Here is a 19,513-nt window from a genome sequence, read left to right as displayed (position 1 = left end):
GCAATGCCAGTGGGGCACCTTCGTGCTTTCTGTAGGTTTTGCTCTCTGGTAAAACTTTCAAAGTTCTCCACAGCTCCCCGCTCTCTCCCCTCTTCCCCCTACCCCCACAGAAGGGAAACCAGAAGTGTTCTCAGTCATTTATACCTGCATGTGAATGAAGAAAGTTGAGAGAGCAAGCCTTGACAGGGAGAAAGCTTGCCAGACTGGGTTTCAGGTGTCATCTGGCTCTGGGCAGGAGAGGGTATGTGAGTGACAGAGAAAGAAGAAGGCTGGGATTTCGTGAGACAGGGAGGCAAGGCCAGCCAGATAAGGTTTTGTTGTGGTACCACATTTGACTTGCCTAATGCTAATAAAGAGACAGTCAGTGCTTTCTAGAAGCGTCCTCTCACTTCACTTTCTCAACCACATCACCACCAGTTTCTAGAGGAGGAAACCGAGGTCTACAGAGGTTGTCACTTGCCAAGGTCACAGTCAGTCAGCGGTTGTCTATCAGACACGAAACACCTATGCTTCATGATCACATGCTGGCTAATGTCCTCTGCTCCTTGGTGGCCTCTCCAGGGCCTTTTAAGGGCAGAGAAGCCCATCCTAGGTCCTCACAAGGTCTAGAACTTCCTGCCCCTCTGAGAGAGGGACAGGGAAAAACAGAGTGGAATCTCGCCTCTCTAGGATCCTGGTGCCCCAGGACCAGGCTCCTGCTCAAAGGCCCTGGGGTGCACCTTTGCAGCTAATACTAGAATTTACCAGGAAGGGCTCCCACATTTAAAGAGGAGACTGAGGGCACAGGATTTTGGAGACATGGCCACTGCTGGGGGTCAATTTCAAGTGCAATTTTCACTGCATTAATTTTTTCTTCTCTTCACTGACCTCCATCCTGTACACCTGGCAGGTGATGAGCTCGTCACAGTCTTCCAGATCCTGATTTTCAGCTGATGGGTTATTATGACCCTTAGAGAGTTACTCGGCTAAATCAAGGCTGCCTGATCTTGGCAGTGAGAAAATTTCCCTGCTCCTCTATCTGACAGGGCTTCAGTGAGCCAAGGAGCTTCAAAATCCTAGGGCATTAGCAGTGACTGGGTTCATTTTGCCTTTCCACTACTGATTTTGGGGCAAGAATCACTCACAGCAGGGCACATGCAGTGTCCCAGGTCTTTATGTGATGAATTTTCTTTTGTGGATTTTCTAATTCTGGGTGAAGTCCCCTTAGCCTGTGTTCTCCCAACTTCCTGCACTTTTCCCTCATTACCATCAATTGTAATGATGTTGTTATTTGTGTAATTACTATTTGATGTCTGTCTCCACCACCAAATTGTAAGTTTCTTGTGGCAGGGATCCTGCATGGTTTGCTGTTTGCAACTGTACCCTTTGTATTTAATTTGTATACCCTATGTCTAATCTTGTTTGTGTGCATGAAAAGGAAAACATTCTCCTCAGCAACAAGTACTTGGGGTGGGCAGCCTTACTCCAATGCCCCAGCAGAGAAGTGTGCTCTAAAATTGTTAGAATGTAGAAGATGGGAGGCCCCCTTGAGACTAATATATCCAGGAGACAACAGAGCTGAAAGACGCTAGAAGGGGCCCTAATAGCTCCTTAGTCCATTCTCCCACACTATTCCAGTTACAGGAGAATGTATGCTAGTTTTACTGACTTATCTCCAATGGAAATTTCATTGACATTTTCATAATGAAAGTAGTTTCATGAAAACACCTCCACCTTTCACGCATACACTTTCTTTTTTCTTATAAGCACCTGCTCCTGATCCCTTTGCTTTCCCCACCTGTCTGTCCACTTCTGACCATGGATCTTATAAAACCAGGACTCTCACACTTTTATCCAATTCTTTATCACTACTATCATCACCTTCCCCATATGTATAAATTACGTACAACATCCCTTGGTAATTTTGTTCAGCTCCTCTGAATGCTTGCAGTCAGGAAGTTCTTTCTGCTATCTAATCTCAATTCTTCATGCTACAACATAGGCCTGTTTCCTCTTGTTCTTGTCCCAGTGTGATTGGCAAACAGCTAGTCACTGTCTCTGAGTTGTGACTTTTCTTATATTTGCTTTTTAAAGAAAAAAACCTGCACATGTACTTCTCTTGTATTTCAAGACCGACCTCTCTTCTTGCTCTCTACCACCTTCTACTCCATCCTTAAACTTCTCATAGATCAATAATCTTAGTTCCTTTAGCTTAGCCCCACAGGTCCCTAAAGTCCCAGGTTTGCCTCCTGTTGGCTAAACAAGTCCTGTTGGCCTTTTCCTGACCCATCACAATCGGATTCCCTTGGATCGCGCTGAGCCGTTAGCTGTCACCTGCCTTGCCGTTGTGGTGGGCCATTTGAGAGAGGGGCTACCTCTCTCAAATGAACACTCCTTGGGGCCCCTTGATCAATTTATTTGTCCTTCCCAGGACATTCAGGCTGTTTTTCAGCCTGGACAAATATCTGATATTTGCAGCCCAGAAAATTTACACCTTGGGCCCCAGAAAGGAGTGCAGCCTGAAGCTCTATGCCCCACTGCCTCTGTACAATGAGAAGCGTTCATAACTCAGAAGGAAGCCCGCAAAGGGAAAAGAAAACTCAGACAACCCCCCGTTTGTTTTTCCTTTACAGTAAATAATTTACAAAAACAAATTTTCCTTCCCACAGGCTATACCCACTTTATCACTGGTCCCCAGGGTTAGCCTTTACACATTTCCATACTGTCATGGACTATTTTTAGCAAAGGATGACATTAAATACTAGTTACCCCATGGGCTTCAAACTCATCTCTTCCTCTTGTCAGAACATTGTCAGTCCTCCCCTTTGGGACCTGCCAGTTACTCAAGGCCTAGAGATATTTCCAGGGGTGTTAGAACTACCTACATGGTACGACTTTAGGGGTTCCTCAGAAAGTCTTCTATCCGAAAATATCACCTTTGACCTGGGTCTGACGATTAGAATTTCAGCGTTAGAGATTCGTTTCTTTAGCTCAAATACAACTTCTTCAGGAAGCCTTTTCTGACCCTTTGTTATACTCTTTGACGGAAGCCTATTCCTTTTCTCTCTTGGCATCTAGTTTGTAACTATACCTCATTAGCCTGACTATCTGCTTAATGCCTGTCTCCCCCATTCTGTTGACTGTTCCATGACAGCTTTTGTATGTTTCTTTCTTTTTTTTTTTTTGAGACGGAGTTTAGCTCTTGTTACCCAGGCTGAAGTGCAATGGCACAATCTCGGCTCACCACAACCTCCGCCTCCTGGGTTCAAGCAATTCTCCTGCTTCAGCCTCCTGAGTAGCTGGGACTACAGGCACGCGCCACCATGCTCGGCTAAGTTTTTGTATGTTTAGTAGAGACGGGGTTTTACCATGTTGACCAGGATGGTCTCGATCTCTTGATCTCGTGATCCACCCGCCTCGGCCTACCAAAGTGCTGGGATTATGGGCGTGAGCCACTGCACCCGGCCTTGTGTGTTTCTTATTATATCCTCACTACCTGCCACTGAGTCTGGCTCACGAAAGTGTGCAATGAATATGTGTTATTGACTGAAGCTGTTCATGAATTCTCCAGAGTACTGGTGGGAAAGGATGTGGGGACAGGTGTGTCCAAGACACTAACCTGGGGAGAGGGCCCCAGAGAGTGAGAATGGAACATTAACCATAAACAAAACCTTTCTTCCCCAGTTTACCTGAGACTGTTTCCTTTTGCCACCCCTGTTCCATCAGCTTGAGGCTTCTTACCTTTCTCAACCCTACCCTGAGGCTTTCATTTATAGGTTACCTGGGAAGAAGGGTTTGACCAAGGTGCAAACAAGGGAAAAATGTCACCCTGCAGGGCCATCAGCAATTGTTTTTCCAGAGAGACTTGGGTGGATGGTTTATATATTCTCATGGTAGCACCTTGACACACCCCTGCTTCTGTTACCCACCTCAGAAGGTGCCTTGTGGAGACAGAAGCCAGAGCTGCACAGATAGAAAGCCACAGCTCTCAGGTTCCTTTGGTGCCCACCCTCGACTGCACATCCTGGTTCTACCCTGCGCAACTCTCCTTGTTCTGTTGGGCTTTCTCCAGAATAAGGGGGAGGTGCCTTCCTACTCCCAGGTCCCAAAGGCTTCTGTCTCCCCAGGGCTAGCCCAGGTTCCTGAGGAGAGGGTGCTAGGGTACGGCTTGTCCTGTATTAGAGAGGGGCAACGAGAGGAGGGCCAGAGTGGGCCTTTCTCTCTTGTTCCTAAATCAATGGTGACTCTGCGTTTCAGCCCAGAAGGAATCAAAAGTGTCCCCACCACAGGCCAGCCCCTTCCTAGTCAAGAGCCCTGCTGGACTAGCGAGGTTCTCCTCCCCTCTCCCAATCAGAAAGCCTCCCCACTTCGCACTGTGCCAAAGCCAACCCATTCTTTGAGGCCCTGCTGGAAGCCGCCGCCATAAAGAGACTCTCCCTTCCTAGTTTGCTTTGGCACCATCCAAGCTCCAGACCTGTGGACCCCAGGAGCAGTAAGCTTAAGGCCTTTCCCTTATGGAGTAGGAGGCTGGACTGGGTTCTCAGAAGCCTGCAACCACACCAGTGCTTTGTTTCCTGCTGGCCTTGGATGCAGCTGCTCCACTCCTTCCTGCTATACTCTCAGCTCCTCAGAGCCCTGATCCTAGCCTCTGACATCTACTGTGTCCTTTACAGTGCTTAGCAAGATAGACATTCAATAAATCCTCATTCAGCACTCAATAAATAGCAGGCCCTTGGTCAATAAATGATGGATTGATTAATTGAAGTGCCTGGTCACTTTGGTACAAGGCCTCATGAGGTGCTGCCATCATTCATTTTTCTGTGCACCTAGGCAGGTAGATTATGTTGCCTTACAATTGAGCAGTTCTTTTTATTATTATTTCTTTGTTTTGTTTTCTTTATTTCTTTTGCTTTTTTTCTTTTTTACTGCTACAGCCTATGAACCAAAAAGGCAGAGGGGATAGGGAGAAGCAAGGGGCTGGAAGCTTGGGAGGAGTCCCACAAAGGAAAATTCTGCATCTTCATCTCAGCTCCCTCAATTTTCACTGGATTCTGTGATCTGGGGAACTAGGGATGCCCAGCTCTTCTGAGCCCTGAGATGGTAGTCTTGAGCTTGTTCAAGGACTAATGAGTCATCTTTGGATACAAATCATGTCTGCTGGTAATTCCCACACCACCTTTTTGACTTTGTTTCCCTGTTTCTTTCTCTCTTTCTTGAAGTGGAGAGCAGTATCCCCACCTACTCTCAGCCTGTGAGCCATTTGCCTAATGGCAACACATGTGAGACAAGCTGGGGCAAAGACAAGCGAAGAGAAGAAGAGGAGCTATTGGTTCAGTCACAAACCTTGAGCTAGTGGAATATTAACTTGATGAGGATATTCTGTGCTGTAAATAGTCATATTCCTTATTAGAGAAACCGGTCATAGAATCTGGCAATACTGACTTCACTGGGGACTCAGTTCCACTAAGCGGGTAATGTAATTTTCTGAATAGACCAGGCAGAGAGCTAAGAATCATTGTGAATTCAGGTCAACCTGGGGACTTTGAGACTTCATGGAGCATGGACTGGGAGTTGGCTCTTGAAAGGCCTTCCTTTAAACAGCTCCTCCAACTTCCGGTAAAGCCCCTCCAGCTTCCGGTAAACCCTTTCTCTTGGTGTCAGTCAGCCTGGAGTCCCCCATTCCCTCCTGCCCCAGCCCAACCAATAGTTTCTGAACCAACAAGCAGATACAAAATGAATAGGGACTTCTGCGACATGTTCTGGGGCCTCTCTGTACACCATGTAGTTTCTTTAGCAGCGCACTATCAGGTGATAGTAGGTTCCTCCCTGTCACCTCCAAAATGCCTCAAGCTAAACTAAGTTCACTCCAGCTTGCCTGTCTGCTTACATTTACTGCTGAATGTGGAGGCTGAGGGTGGGGCAGGGTCAGGCTTTGTGGCCTGGCATTTGCCTCTGAGCAGAGTGCTTGCCTGACACTGAGGACAGTAGGCTTTTCCTTGGGAAGTATGATGAGCTTGACTTGGATCCCCAGCAGGCTTCCAAATGCCTGCCCCCAGGAAAGCATACCACTGAGCAAGCAGAAGCAGCAGTGTGATGCCTCAGTAACCTGGCTCTCTTACATAAGACACTATGCTAGTTATTAGTCAGGGCCCTTGGGCTGGCCTAGGCCCAGCCTAGTCTGAGAGTGAGGCTAAACGGCAGCACTGAATGAGGAGTGTCTTGGGATAAGGGTAAGCCAGGAAGGAGCCGTTGGAGTTGCTTCCTTTCCTCTCACTTCTCACTCTCTTCCTCCTTAGGGATAGCTCCAGCCAATCACCAGCCTAGATAGCACGGAGCGGGAATCCGGGCCAGACCCCTAAGCCATGAGCAGCTGCTCTCCATCTCCCCTGAAGAGATTAGAGGAAGTGGGTTGAATAATCAAGGATATTCTGTGAGTAAAGTCTTCCTTCAAGGAAGGATGGGAAGGTCCCTATGGTGCTCTGTCCATAGGCAGGGGCCCAATTTCAGGCTGGACCTATTTGAAGAAAGTGGCTCCCAGGAGAGGAAGGCCAATGGTGAGCCTGGGTCATCACTAATCAAGCTTGCTTCCAGCTCTTGTTTTCCCTTGGGCTAGTGTCTGCACAATGCGAAGCTTTCCATTCAGTCTCCCGTGCTGACTGGGATCTTAACGACTCTTACACAGTTTCCAGAAGGGCCACAGCTACTTTGAGGCAGGAATTTTCAGCTAGAAGGTACAAGTGAACTTGCCTTGCCTGCTGATAAAATTCCCTCCTGCCTGGAATAGCATCAAGAAAAGCTTGCTTTTTACTCTCACAGATCCCATCTTAGCCCCACTCCAACTCTAGTTAAGCTGGATTTCAGCATGTTAGACAGTGGCCTCCAAAAGACATTTTTCCTGACCTGACTCTTTATCACACCTAGGTTGCCCTGAAACTGGTATCTAGCCTTCCGGCCTTCATAGGGCTCCTCCTAACCCATGGGGTTCTACGGAGGGCCTTCTCTGCCAAAGCTGTGGTGCTACAGCAATGCCCTAAGCCTTGTCCCATTATTTCAGGCTTTGGGACAGCACAGTATGTTCTGAGCCATTATTGTTCTTTTTATTTAAAAGGAAATTTCATCTTTCTGACCCCTGTGGTCATGGACTGCTCTCCCTTGAGTGCACTGAGCACACAAAATACCCCATCAAGTGAGCCTAAGCTTTAGTCCTAACTTAGCACATTGGTTTCTCTAGGGCTCAAGAGGCTATTGCACGACACCAACCAATTTGTTATGTAAACCCAACCAGGTATGGCAGATTATAGCTTTACGGTTATCTTGAGGGATACCTTATATAAGAAGAGGAGAAAGTTCAGGTAGGAGCAGAATCACGATGAGCAAACAGCACAACAGCCACCAACAGGTGCAAATATGGCCAACCTCATTCCTCCCATCCAACCCACAAGGTAGGGGCAAGAACTCTGCAGGGTTCCATCACCCAGGAGGCCTAGAGGTCTTGGCAGTCTTGGCCAGATACATCCATCTCCATTTTACCCAGACTCCTTGGCCTTCAGGACCTAATCTGGAAAGGAGCCAACACTCTACCTGGAATGGAGAGCTTGTTAATTTATCTGCAAGTGCAAATATAAGCAGGAGTGTTAACCTTTTCTTTAGGCAGGGAAGAAAACTAAGGTCACCCTGGAAAGCATTATTTACCTAGGTGTGGACTCACATGGGTCCACTCCTGGCAGAAACTGAGGAGTAGATGAAATTCATGCTCTGTGCTTCCCACCTTTCTTTAAAAGCATGAACCTTCCAAGCAGATCTCTTGAACTCTCATGCTGTCCAGTCCCCATGCTGTAACAGCCCACCCAAGCTAGCCCTTCCATGGACTCCAGCCCCCTCTCTCAACCTCTCTCCTCCAAACTTGGCTTTGCCACATTCCAGTCCCATGGGACCCTATTCCCAGTGAGCTGTCACCATGACCAGAGGTCTGATAAATAATACGAAGTAGTTAATGGCAAGTAATGGTGTCATATGTTACTCTCCCTCTTTTAAAAGATACACTAGATATTGGCCATTCATGAGAGATACACACTAAAACTTTTCCCAGTCTCTAACTCACGGATGCAATCTCTAAAGCATGTCATTTCCTCCATAAAACGTCTATTTCCAGGCAGCACTATCACTTTACTAAACTTCCTAGCTTTCTTTTTCATTGTAATTACTAGAGCCAGCAGCTGGCTTAGAGAGGGAACATTCTCCTCAAAGAATGCCCTGAGACACTTGCTCATTTTATGACAGGTTCCTACATATGTGTGAACTATGAGCAGTAGACCACAAAATTGCGTTGAAAGTAGGTGTCGGCCAATGCCACTCCTAGGTATATACACCAAAGAACTGAAAGCAGGGACTCGAACAGATACTTGTACACCAGTGTTCATAGCAGCATTCTTCATAGTAGTCAGAAAAGTGAAACAATCTAAGTGTCCACTGACAGATGAATGGATAAGCGAAAGTGGTATATCCATACAATAGCATTTTGTTCAGCCATAAAAAGAATGAAGTACAGATACGTGCTACAACATGGATGAACTCTGAAAACATGCTGAGTGATAGAAGCCAAACACAAAATATTGTATGGTTCCATTTATATGAAATATCTAAATAGGCAAATCCATAGAGACAGAAAATAGAATAGAGGTTACCGGGGGTAGTGGGAGGTGGAAACGGGGAAACGGAGAGTTATTGTTTAATGGGTACAGAGTTTTTGTTTGGGATGATGATAAAATTTTGGGAATGGTGATGGGTTGCACAACATTGTGAATGTAGCTAATGCCACTGAATCATACACTTAAAAATGGTTAAAATGGCAAATTTTGCCGGGTGCGGTGGCTCACGCCTGTAATCCCAACACTTTGGGAGGCTGAGGCGGGTGGATCACGAGGTCAAGAGATCGAGACCATCCCAGTCAACATGGTGAAACCCCGTCTCTACTAAAAATACAAAAAAAAAAAAAATTAGCTGGGCATGGTGGCGCATGCCTGTAATCCCAGCTACTCAGGAGGCTGAGGCAGGAGAATTGCCTGAACCCAGGAGGCGGAGGTTGCGGTGAGCCGAGATCGCGCCATTGCACTCCAGCCTGGGTAACAAGAGCGAAACTCCGTCTCAAAAAAAAAAAAAACAGAAAAAAAAATGGCAAATTTTATGTTATATATATTTTACCACTATTATATATGTATTATGTACAATATGTACATATAATACATCTCTCTTTCACACACACACACATACACACTAGTAGATGTGGGATAGGGCACCAAGTTCACTCATTGGTGAAAGGACTGGTCTCCACATACTAGCCTCCTAGCATATGTGATTCACATCTGTGCCTTAGCAAAAAGACAGTTTCTTACAAGTCAGAGTTCTCATGAAGTATCCAAACCATGAATGTTAAGTTTGCAAATGCGTTTGTGTTTTTAATGGAGAATGTCCCTTAATCCAAGAATGCCTATTCTTTGTCAGACCACTAGACACTCAGGAAATAGTTATTTTAAATTACTTTGGGCTATGAAAGGACTTTTGAAGCTTGATACCAAAAGCAAAAATCACAAAGGCAAAGAATGACAGGCTTAACCACATAGAAACCCAAAACCGCTCTACAGCAAGTAACTCCATCCTCAAAATCAAATGGTAAATTAGTTGACAATGGGTTGCAATCTCTAATACAGGGTTTCTCACAGTGTGGTCTGCATACCAGCGGTGCTCTGGGAGAGGAGTTTTAGATGCTACATGGACAGAGAACTGAATCTTAAATACTATGAACTTAGGCACTGCAGCAGGCAGCCACTCAAATCACACCGTGTGAGTGGCCACCTCCTCAGAAGCCAGGTCCAGGAATATACATTATGAAATTACTTGTTCTCAGACTCACTGAGAGACGCACAAATAATTTTTTGCACAAATTTTTCTTGAAAACCTGATCTCCAAATGTATATCCTTCCCCTTTGTTACCATATTAATAGGGGGTATTAAATGAATTAGCATACATAAAGCAATTAGAAATGTTTGCTATTTTGTTACTTTCTGAGCATCTATGCATGGGAACCAGTTGGGACCAGGTCAGAGGCTTAAAGGTAGAATTCTAAGCTTTTTAGAGCTGGAAGGTAACTCGGATCCAGAGTATTTCAGACCACACTAGCCAGGTATGCTCTGGGGCCAAAGGTACAGTAGAGCTGATTAAAAAGTTTTGGGTAAAATCTTAGAACAAATTTAAGGTTATAGCAACAACAATCACAACAAATATTGCCAAAGCTCCAATTCCAGCTTGTTATACCTTACAGGTCAGAGAATTAAGGAAGGCTCTTCAAATGTCAACTAAAGAAAAAAAGGAAGCTTTTTTTTTTTTTTTGAGACCGAGTCTTGCTCTGTCACCCAGGCTGGAGTGCAGTGGTGCAATCTCAGCTCACTGCAGCCTCTGCTCCTTGGGTTCTAGTGATTCTCCTGCCTCAGCCTCCTGGGTAGCTGGGATAACAGGAGTACGCCACCAAGCCTCACTAATTTTTATATGTTTAGTAGAGACGGGGTTTTGCCATGTTGGCCAGGTTGGTCTTGAACTCCTGACCTCAGGTTATCTGCCCACCTCAGCCTCCCAAAGTGCTCGAATTACAGGCATGAGCCACTGCACCCGGCCAGGAAGCTTTTTCATATGTTATGTTTAAATTGGAAACTTCTGCCGTTTGTCCAGAATATTCTATCTCCCACCTAAGTTTTCCGGCATTAGAAGCATATACAAATAACAAGGTTGGAGTCCCCTAATAATATGGTGACGAAGCATCTCAGTTTCCCTAGGACTGTTCCAGTTTGAGCACAGGCAGTCTTGTATCCCAGGACTAGGATGGTTGGTTTTCCTACCTAATAGGAAGGAAGGTCAAATGGACATTTTTGATAATTTGGAAAGGTTCCGAGCTCACATTTACCTCTGCTTCATGGACAATTCTTAAGTGTTCGAATAATTTCTTTAGCATTAGTTTAGTTACTTAGTGTTCTTAACAATTCTTTCTTCACAGACAATTCAGGCTCTACTCTTCATTGTGAGGCATTGGGCAAGTTACTTAATTTTTTCCAAGCCTCAATTTCCTTCTTTATAAAATGAAAATGGGTGATAATAGTACCCATTCTGCCAGGCGCGCTGGTTCACGCCTGTAATCCCAGCACTTTGAGAAGCCGAGGTGGGTGGATCATTTGAGGTCAGGAGTTCGAGACTAGCCTGACCAATATGATGAAACCCCGTATCTGCTAAAAATACAAAAATTAGCTGGGTGTGGTGGTGTGAGCCTGTAGTCCCAGCTACTGGAGAGGCTGAGACAAAAGAATTGCTTGAACCCAGGAGGTGAAGGTTGCAGTGAGCCGAGATCGTGCCACTGCACTCCAGCCTGGGTGATAGAGTGAGACTCGTCCCTAAATAAATAAATAAATAAATAAAAATAGTATCCATTCCATAGAACTGGTGTAAATATTAAATGAGATTACACAGATATAATGCTTAGTATACATTGTGAATGTTCAGTAAGTGTTAGTTGCTAATCTATTATAGTTATCAGTTACATAACACCAGATTGGAGGGATGATGTTTAAAATACACCTCACCCCCAACCCAGTAGTGTACAGGCACCATTTACATACCAACAGGCTGCATGCCCATTCTCACTGATTCATATGTATATACACAGCACTGTCTATCAGGACCTCCACCAGGCTATGAGACTTACTGCATGTGGTTAAAATGGAAGGAAAACAACTTTTAAACCTTAAGAAGGAAAAGTAGCACAGAATGGAACTGTAAAATCTTTACAAGGGACCAAAGTAGTCATCCAACCAAAGAAGCCTTTATTGAATATTGGCTGTATAACTGAAAGCCAAGGGAAAACCAAGCAAGTAAAACACAGCCCTACCCTCAAATTGCTTACACTCTTGTGTTCCAAGGAAACCAAGAACCAAGCTGGGAGCCAGGGACAGGTCAAAGCAGCTAAAGCAGATATAAATCTAGAATGTGCCCTGCCCTTCTTCCCAAGAATATAGGCACCCTCTCAGCAGGGGAATAGACTGCAGGAGGAGGGGTGGGGAGAGTAGCTTCTTCAGCAGAAGAGGCCTTGAAAGTTGACAGAGGAAAAAAAACACCCAACAGGAACCTGAAATGTCAAATCATTAAATGGAATAAGAGTAAAAACAATGGCTGAAGTACGATGATAGAAATCCAGGGAAATTAATGAAGAAGGCAAATGTTCACTTAGGAGAAGGCTGTCCACCACAGACATTGGAGAAGCCCCATGACCAGCAATAATGGTCTTCTCGTTTGCTAATGAGCATGTTATACTGGGCAAAACCTAAACTGAATTCAGAATCTCCAGTCTCTAAGGTCCCAGTTGTCAAGGAAAACAGGAGGGGATCAGTGGCTCACACCTGTGATCCTGGCACTTTCGGAGGCTGAGGTGGGTGGATTGCTTGAGCCCAGGAGTTCGAGACAAGCCTGGGCAATATGGCAAGACCCTGTCTGTATAAAAAATACAAAAATTAGCCGGTTGGTAGTGTGTGCCTGTAATCCCAGCTACTCGGGAGGCTGAAGTGAGATTGATTGATTGAGCCCAGGAGTTTGAGGCTGCAATGAGCTATGATCACGCAACTGCACTCCAGCCTGGGTGACAGAGTGAGACCCTGTGTCAGGAGGAAAAAAAAAGCAAGATAATGCTTTGTCCTCTTAGAACTACAAGACTCTTACCACAGGACTCTGTCACTCCCCAGCCTCAGCGAAGCCTCAGAGCTTGCTGGTTAGCTACTCAATGGTTTTGAACACTGAGTGAGTTGCTCTGATAGAAGAAGGCAGGGTGCTCGCATACACCTTTCCTACAATTTGCCTTCCTCCCTCAACCAACGCCACCCCCCTACATATCCACCCTGTTGCATTTCCAGGCTTTGCCAAGAACTAAGAGTCAATAAACTCATGTTAGTGGAGTAGATGACAAAGGAGGTATTCCCTTTTCACAAACCCAAACAACCGGGATGCTCCCGAGGTGTGGCACAAGTGAACACTTTGATCTCAGGCTTTTAGCCTCACACTTCTCTCACCCAGGTTTGACCCTCTTAGGCCCAGAACCAAAGGAAGTGCCCCTTCTCACACTTTCCTAAACCCTGGAGTGGCAGTTTCTCTCCCAGTTGAACAAATGCAAATGCTAGGATTGCTCTTTCCAGGTTTCTCTCCTACCCCTCCCCCACTGCCACTCTCCAACAGAGACAGGCGGGATCCTTAGGAGCCTGTTAGGGCTTTTGCTCGGCAGGGTTTCAGCGTCTGTGGGCTGAATATACTTGTATTAATCTTTCACCAGAAATGAAGATTCCCTTTTAAACCTTTCTGTCCACAGCTGGGTTTATTTTATTATTTTTAAAAATTCAGCCCGGTTTATTTTAGACAATAAGATAATTTGATGCCTAAAGTAAAATAATAGATGAGAAAGAGCTTCAATGGTGTCGAAAATGCCCGAGGAATACAACTTGTTATAATAACACTAACGAAGTTAGCAGCCTTGCTTGTCTTGCCCAGAACCACTGGGGCAGGGCTGAGGGGCAGGCAATGGTGGTTTTGTCTTGGGGCAAGGGAGACAAATCTGCTCTTAACATTAAGTAAGGATAGTGCCTGCTTTTCTCGATTGCTTTTAAAATTTCCTATTTGAGCCTTCTTGCACTGCAAATATTTTGTAGGTGCTCAGAATTTCTTATCACTTTGTCTGGGCACACCACCTGCCTACAACCTAGAATCTCAGAGCTAAAAGGAACCTTAGATAGGTCAGGCGACTTGCTCAGGCTCATACAAACTGGTGAAGCCATAACTTGTACTACAACCCAGGTCTCCCACAGTGGTGATGTCTTTCTCTTACATAACCTGTGTTGTTGAGGAAGAATAAATCCTCCCTTACTCACAAACACACACACACACACACACACACACATATGCTGGTGTCCTGTCCTGATGGTGCTAAGGACACCAAACCCATAGCTGGGTTTCCTGATGTTGTCTGCCCTGCCTCTAAATTGCCCCAGTTGTTCCTCCGAGACTGGTTCTTGCCAGAGCGTCTCAAACTGAAGGACAGCAGCTGCCTTGGGTCTTCCCATTGTGTTTTTCTCGTCCCTTGTACTCTCCTTGCCTCCCCAGCAGGATTTCTAGAAAGCTTGATCACTACTCCGACACATGCCTGCAATGACATGGATTCATCCACCCTCCTGCCACACATAGTTCTTGAGACACTCAGGATGTCCTAGGGTACTCTCTGGGGTTGCACTTAGCTTACATTTGAAATTGAAGGCTGTGATCCATGGAGGAGGTGAATGCCTCCCATCCAGAGGCTCAAGAAATTCTCACAAGTCTCTGATTTTTAAAAATTTCCCCCTCCCCCTCTCCCACCACCTGCAGTTTAATTTGTCTTGACATTTTGCTTGCCCTCACTGTCAGTCAGGGCCACTCAGTAATTTAAAAGCCCTTGCAGTTTCAACCTGAGTTTGCTCATTTAGAGATGGGCTTTTGAAAAGGGTAGAACTTGCAACTCAAGAAGACCCCATGGCAGAATCTCCAAAGGGAATTAGTGAAATGTATGCATTTGAGAAGAGGGTACTTTCAGCTACCTCCAAACCATCTGGGGTCTGCCCACCTTCTGGGCCCCAGCGGTCCCCATCAGAAAGCCTTTGCAGGCACCTTTTAAAATAGGGCTCGCACCTGCCAGGCCTCCCCTCAGCTCCGCAGTATTCCAGGTAACCTCAAGGTCCAGTCACTGCAGCCTGTGAGTCAGACCTCCCCAATGCCCCTCATGAACTTCCTAGTTGCCCCTTTTGTCAGAGGTGAGGGTGCAGCAGAGGCTGGTGCGAGCAAGGACCGAGTTCCCACCGTGTGCCGAACCACCCACCTGTGGAAGAAGAGCAGGATGGAGAGCATGGTCTGGTCGATGTTGCGGTTGCAGATGCCCTCGTTGATCAGGTAGCAGGGGTCTCGCAGCACCGGCTCTAGCGAATCCTGCCGCATTATGCTGTTGAGCTTGTCGGTATTGAGGTTCTCAAAGACCAGCTTTTCCTGCAGCTGCCGAAAGTTGCTCACTGTAGGGCTGCCCGGGTTGTTGTTCTCCCCGCTGCTGCCTCGCTGGAGCCCGCTCCGGTGGGCCAGGTCCAGGCAGCAGTTGCAGCAGTCGAGACCGACAGGTGAGCGGCAGTCGATCTTGGACTGGGCCATCTTCTCAGGCTCGGAGGTCGCCTGGCCTGAGGGGTTAGGGGCGGCTGGCAGGTGCGCGCCCGCCGGGCTGGCCTGAGGAGACTCCAGGGTGCCTGGAAAAGAAGCTGTGAGGAAAAGAGTTGGAAATTAGCGCCTAAAGCCAGTCACTCTCGGCTCGGCCCCCTTCTGGCTGTACTGCTCCCTGCTCCGGGTGCGAATAGAAACAGCTGGACAAACAGCTCTGAGCGGATCCTTCGGGCTCACTTCCTCCTCTTCCTCCTCCTCCTCCCCCTCCTCTTGAGGCCGGGGCCGCCCCCCTGAGGTGCCACACGCGGCCCCAGCGGTCCCAAGTTTCCCAAGTGTGAGCAGGGATTGGGGCGGACCTGTGGCGGCAGGAAGGGCGGGCAGCAGGGCAGAGGCAGAGCCGGGGCGCGCCCTTGCTCCCTCCCTCCTTTGCTCCCTCCCTCTTCGGCTTGCAGGCTCTCCGGCTCTCGGGCTCCCCGGGGCTGTGACGGCTGAGCGGTGGCAGGAGCTGAGAGAGAGTGAGCGAGTGAGCGAGCTGGACGCTCGGGAGTCAGCACCGGAATATGACAGAATGTAAATTATCACAGAGGGGCCGGCGGAGGACGCTCCGCCGCCGCTTCCTCGGCGGGCAGACGCTGGCCCTGAGAGGGCTGGATCCTGCCCCTCCACCCCCCGCCCTGCCCCGCCCGCACCCTCGTGCCCTGGCATCCAGGCTGCCACTCGCACCCTCGCCCGCGCTCAAGGGAGCGGGCCCGGCTCTCACTCTCTCGGCGCGCCGGACGTTTCGGTTCAGGCTCTCAGCGCTGATGGCGCATCCTCGGCCAGAAATAACGCACGCAGCCCCGCGCCCCGCTAGTGGCCCGGTCTCGCGGGGCCCCAGCTCTGAGGGAGGGCAAACGTCTCTAGTCTCACCTCGAATGGGTCCCCCTACAGGAGAGACGACGCCCTAGAGAGCCCCAAGTGGCCTTAAACCGCCGCCCGCCCGCCATAAGCCTGTTTTTTTGTTTTTTGTTTTTTGAGGGGGGCGTGCAAGGAGAGCGGTTGCCTCAGCAGAGAGTCAGAGAGTGCCAGGCACACATGAGGAGTACCCAATAAATGCCTTAAGCAAAACTCACATAAGCACGCTCAAACTCGCTTCAGTTTCTGTCTCTTTCTGCTCACTTAACGGTATCCTCACCTCCTTTCCCGGCTCGCTGTGTCCTCTCTTCCCTGAACCCCTCAGAGGCAGTCTCTGTCCCAGCTTCCCTCTGCCCCTTCGCAGTCTCTCCTCAATCCTCCCCTTCCTTCTCTCTGCTCTTCTGCTTCCACTCATTTCACTATTTCTCTCATTTATTTCTCTTTTCTTTTTCTTTACCGATTTCCTTTACTTTCTCCCCCACTTCCTTTCTTTTACCTTTCTTTCCTTGTTTCTTTTTTCCTTTTCTCTATTTTCTCATTTCCCCTTTCTTCCCTTTCCTCTTTCTCTCATTTTTCCCCCCCGTCATTTCCCTTATTTTATTTTCCCCTCATTTCTCTTACTTCAGCACCCCCTCTTTTTCCTCACTTCATTTACCTTCTCCTGTTTCTCCAAACTTGCTTTCCTCCTCCTTTTCTGAACATTACCTGCCGCCTTCGTTGATCTCTGTCTGTCCTTCCCTTTTCAATAGAGTTAGCGAGCGCATGTTCACAGGCCTGAGGGGCAGCTCCCAGTGGTGGGTTTCCATGGTGCTTCAGAACTCAGAGACTTAGAATACTTTAAATGTGTAGGATTCAATAATTATTAGTGTCTGAAAAAAAGTTAAACTTTTCACGATGGCCAGTTTTCACGTAAAACTCAGATTCACATTTCAGTTAGTACTCCCCACCCCTCTTTCGGCTCCTTCATTCACAAGTCCGGCCTTTGAAATAGAGCAGTATATACTGCCATCTAGCGCCCAAGACATCGAACATTCTCTGCCCGAGTCACAGAGTTAGCTCTTTGAGAGGCACCAGAGGTGCTTCCTGGTGGAATCCACAATGCATTGGTTCTGAGAGTAGCAGGGAAGAAGTGTAGGAGGCGGAATTCCTACACTAAGAGAGCTCCGTGGCCAAGCTAATAGGCAGGAACACCAATCACGGCCTTTTTTTCTAGGAGAACTTCACTTGGCCAGAGTCCCTGCAGATTGGACTTCCCTAGATTTAAAACTTCCTCCAGGTACCACAAGCATCAGCCCTGTGATTAAGAGCAAAGGGCAGCCAACTATTTTAACTCTTATTCCTAAGGCCCTGTGGGTCTTATATGTGCCCTGCAATTTGGGGGAAATGGAGGTGGGGTGGTGCTCTCTATGCTGTAGCAGCCAGAAAGCCAGAAACAAGCTGTTACCCTGGCTCTTGACAGTATCCCAAGGTCAGAGACGAAAGAGGTGTTGCACTGATCATACCTGCAAAACTGAGAGTATGGTCCTTTTATTCTAATAGACTGCTGAGGAGTCTCTATTTCTCTTCTCAAAAGCAAATCCTTTAGATGTATTAATTTCCCTTCTTCTTCTTTGCTTTAAAAAAAATGTTCTTGGGAAAAAGCCAGAGGAGGTAGTCGAATATGAAATTTCATCTGCATTGTGTAGACTTATAGTCTACTAAATTGTTTTTTAATTACAGTGTTTATGTTTTTTCCTCTCATTTATAATTATTTTATGTTAAACGTTATAACAAAATACATTAGATCCATAAATGTTTATTTATGTTGTGTTTTGAGAACTTCTGGGACTTTTGTTTCTATATTTGCCTGAGTCCTCTTATCTCTTTTTTTAGATAAATATCTGAATTATGTTTAACGGAGAAATTGTGTATTTGTTTACTCTCAGCCAACATGATATTTGTTTAATTACTATAGATTTGTTTAGAAATAAATCTTTTTTTTTTTAAAGAAAGAGAAAGAGAAAGGGAGAGAGATTGCCCAGGCTGGAATGCAATCTAAAAATAGGTATTAAAAATCTCTTTTATGAGAGTCCTCTTATCTCTGTGCATAACCTTGGGATGAGGCCCTGGTGGAAGTATTTCCTTCTTGGCATTTGGCACCATTAAACTCAAGATTCTGTCCCCTTGACATTTCCCTTGTTGTAGTCCTTGCTCTCAAGCAGTATTGTTAATAATTCAGTACAGCTTTCCATACTATATCCAGGCTGATCAAGAATAAATATAATTGAGATATAAAAAAAACTAGATAGTTCAGAGATAGAGTTCAGAGAGCTGCCATGTATTTGCATACAAGTCCAGCTTGTACTGACATATTGCATACCTCCTTGGGGGAAGTCTGACTGGGCAGGGCCACCTTGGCTCCCTTCTGTGAAGCCTTGCTTTGCTGACATACATTGTGTTGAATGGAGAGACTCCAAGCAGCAAAACATTCTTGCATAAACTCAGAAAGCAGAGGGGAGTCCCCACTTCCAGACAGAGCTGGTAGCTTTCTGGGTGGAGCAGAAAGAGCTAATAAGGGGCATCTTTTTCTCAGATGAAGTCATTCAACAGTCACTTACTGTGCACTTGTCCTGTGCCAGGTGTAGTGTAAGTGGGGATTCAGAGGTAAACAAAACACAGCCCAAGTTCCCCAAGATTTCATGGTCTAGCTGGAGAAACAGAGATGTAGACAGACAAAAACAGTACAAATAGTAAGTGGTGATGGAGGCCTGGTGTGTGTGGATGGAGTAGGGGTGGCATGTCTTGTGAGGGTGTGGAGGAGGGGTAGGAGAGAAGGGCAATCTAGGTAGAGAGACTAGTGAATAGAGGCTTGGGGCTGAGAACAGTGGATGCTGATAGCCAGGTGTGGATTACAAAGCAGTCCAGTGTTACTGGAGAATAAAACGTGAGACACGGAAGCTGGTATAGTTATAGAAGTGCTTGTTATTAACATAATAAATAACAAGATCTAGAAGCAACTTGGATAACGATGGCAACTTGAAAGTAATGATAATTGTAAATGTATTTAAAGATAGCTGTAGTAACAGTAATGTGACATAAAACTGTGATTTCTATTGGTGACAAAGTCACAGGTACTGCTAACACTATTGTGATCTGTACTCTGCATTTGTGGTTGAAGGAAATCTAAATTTTAGAGATTGGTGAAAATAAAGAGGTAACATTTTCCCATCTAAGTTAATTTATCCCCTGAATTCTTATTTTATTTTTGATTTTTTGAAGGAGTTTTGCTTTTGTTGCCCAGGCTGGAGTGCAATGGTGCGATTTCGACTCATTGCAACCTCTGCCTCCCAGGTTCAAGTGATTCTCCTGCCACACCCTCCCGAGTAGCTGGAATTACAGGCATGCGCC

The 19,513-nt window shown here is 46.5% G+C and overlaps 1 protein-coding gene across 1 annotated transcript in view; it reads right to left on the bottom strand.

Moving 5' to 3' along the window:
- The window catches only part of TSC22D3 (TSC22 domain family member 3), a 68,156-nt gene extending 52,419 nt beyond the window's left edge, over positions 1-15,737 (bottom strand). Inside the window, exons 1-2 of the mRNA XM_012451685.2 lie at positions 15,589-15,737; positions 14,907-15,330 (exon numbers count right to left, since the gene is read on the bottom strand). Of these exons, the coding sequence (XP_012307108.1) occupies positions 14,907-15,226 (320 nt within the window). The 5' untranslated portion in view covers positions 15,227-15,330; positions 15,589-15,737. The remainder of the gene's footprint in view (positions 1-14,906; positions 15,331-15,588) is intronic.
- Positions 15,738-19,513: the final 3,776 nt, after the last annotated feature.

This window comes from Aotus nancymaae, unplaced genomic scaffold (assembly GCF_030222135.1).
Source record: "Aotus nancymaae isolate 86718 unplaced genomic scaffold, 86718_ANA_hifiasm-v0.15.2.pri h1tg000004l, whole genome shotgun sequence".
In the NCBI taxonomy this organism is placed as follows: Eukaryota; Metazoa; Chordata; class Mammalia; order Primates; family Aotidae; genus Aotus; species Aotus nancymaae.
The sequence above is the reverse complement of the archived record's forward strand: the minus strand, read 5'-3'. Positions and strand labels throughout refer to the sequence as shown.